Source organism: Scyliorhinus canicula, chromosome 4, assembly GCF_902713615.1.
Source record: "Scyliorhinus canicula chromosome 4, sScyCan1.1, whole genome shotgun sequence".
Classification (NCBI taxonomy): Eukaryota; Metazoa; Chordata; class Chondrichthyes; order Carcharhiniformes; family Scyliorhinidae; genus Scyliorhinus; species Scyliorhinus canicula.
In genome coordinates, this window is record NC_052149.1 from 220936072 (window position 1) to 220937960 (window position 1889).

The 1889-nt window shown below is 55.8% G+C and overlaps 1 protein-coding gene across 2 annotated transcripts in view; it reads right to left on the reverse strand.

Annotated features, from left to right (window-relative positions):
- atox1 (antioxidant 1 copper chaperone) overlaps nt 1-475 on the reverse strand; it is a 19855-nt gene extending 19380 nt beyond the window's left edge. For both annotated transcript variants that reach the window (XM_038796109.1, XM_038796110.1), the window contains exon 1: nt 348-475. In XM_038796109.1, coding sequence (XP_038652037.1) covers nt 348-353 — 6 coding nt within the window. In that variant the 5' untranslated portion in view covers nt 354-475. The remainder of the gene's footprint in view (nt 1-347) is intronic.
- Between the last annotated feature and the right edge of the window lie 1414 nt (nt 476-1889).

The following is a 1889-nucleotide window of genomic DNA, read 5'->3' on the forward strand; positions in this document are numbered from 1 at the left end:
CCCCCCTCTCCCCTACCACCCCATCTCCCCCCACCGTACCCCACCCCCTCCCCCCCCCCCCCCTCACCCACCCCCACACACTCTCCCCCCACCCCCTCTCCCCCCCACCCTACCCACCCCCTCTCCCCCCCCACCCTACCCACCCCTCTCCACCCGCTCTCCACCCCACCCGTAAGTCTGCAGCCGGGGACAGCCCGCCTCCTGCAGCCGAGCAGCCGAACACCCTCCCTGGGGGTGGGACCCATCCAGCGGTGCAGACCCGGATACCGCCTCTGCTCCCTCCCCAGGGCTCCTCACAACAGCCGCGCTCTCTGCAGGAGATTCAGGGGCTGCAGACCCCGCCTCACCGTCATGATGTCTCCGCGGCCCCGCTCCCGGACTCCAGCTGCTCCTTGGCCGACAACTCAGCGCCTGCGCGCAGCTCCCTCACATAGACTCAGCCGACCGCTAGGGGAGCCGTGGGCTGCACCCGGGCTGTAACTCACAATGCGGCCGCTAGGGGAGCCCGCGGGCTGCACCCGGGCTGCAACTCACTATGTGGCCGCTAGGGGAGCCCGCGGGCTGCACCCGGGCTGTAATTCACTATGCGGTCGCTAGGTGGAGCCCGCGGGCTGCAACCTGGCTGTGATTCACTATCTGGTCGCGAGGGGAGCCCGCGGGCTGCCCCCGGGCTGTACTTCACATTCTGGTCACTAGAGGAGCCCGCGGGCTGCAACCTGGCTGTGATTCACTATCTGGTCGCGAGGGGAGCCCGCGGGCTGCACCCGGGCTGTACTTCACTATCTGGTCACTAGAGGAGCCCGCGGCCTGCAACCTGACTGTGATTCACTATCTGGTCGCGAGGGGAGCCCGTGAGCTGCACCCGGGCTGCAACGCAATAACCAGCCGCGAGGGAAATCCGCTGACTCCACCGGGACTGGAGCCCGCAGGCTGTACTAGAGCTGCAGTACAGCTGGAGGCCGCTAGGGAGGAGCCCGCGGTTCATTGGTAGCATTTTCATCCAGTATCATTGCTGATGCCAAGTGAGCAATGAGTTGGGTAATCAAATGTTAACGTTTCATGACCCTTTGTCTGAATTCGAAATTGCCCAACTATTTAATTCTAATTCCTGAATCCAAAATGATACCTATTTTTTCCTTTTACCAATGGAGACCCTTCCAGAAATTCACAATCCCATTTGACTGGCAGCTGAGTTTGACTCCAATGTTCCCTCAATCACCAAGACCATCTATTTGCACCTCAGTACCATCGCCCATCTCCACCACTGCCTCAGTCCACCTATTGCTGAAACCGAGTCCATTCCGTGGTTAAACTTTAGACGTGACAGTCTTTACAAACTATAGACTCTTTCAAAAGCCTGCTGCCTGTATCGTAACTCATAACTGTTCACTCATCAGATCTGTTCTTGCTGACCTGCCTCAGGAATGTCACAAATGTATGATTCTCATTTGCAAATCCTTCCATGACCTTAACTCTCTGTAACCTCGGAGAGCCTTAAAGCTCTCCAAACTCCTTCAGTTATGACAACTTGCAAATTCCCATTTTTCATCACTCCTCCATTGGCCTGGTCCCAAACTCTGGAATTCTCTCCCTACACCTTTCCAACTCTCTTTAAGATGTGCCTTAAGACTTTAAGGAACCTTTAGCTTACCAAATATCGCCTTATGTGGCTTGGTGTCAAAGGTTGCCGATAACGCCCTGGATGCTTTTCTGTGGAAGGGGCTATATAAATGCAAATAAAAACAAAGTCTTGAAAAAAATGCAGCAGGTCTGGCAGCATCTGTGGAGAGAGAAACAGAGTTAATGTTTCGAGTTGGTATGACTTTTCCTCACAACTTTCTTCATTGTTGCTGTTCTTCATCTTTTTCTCTCTGAGTGTGCCTCTGGCC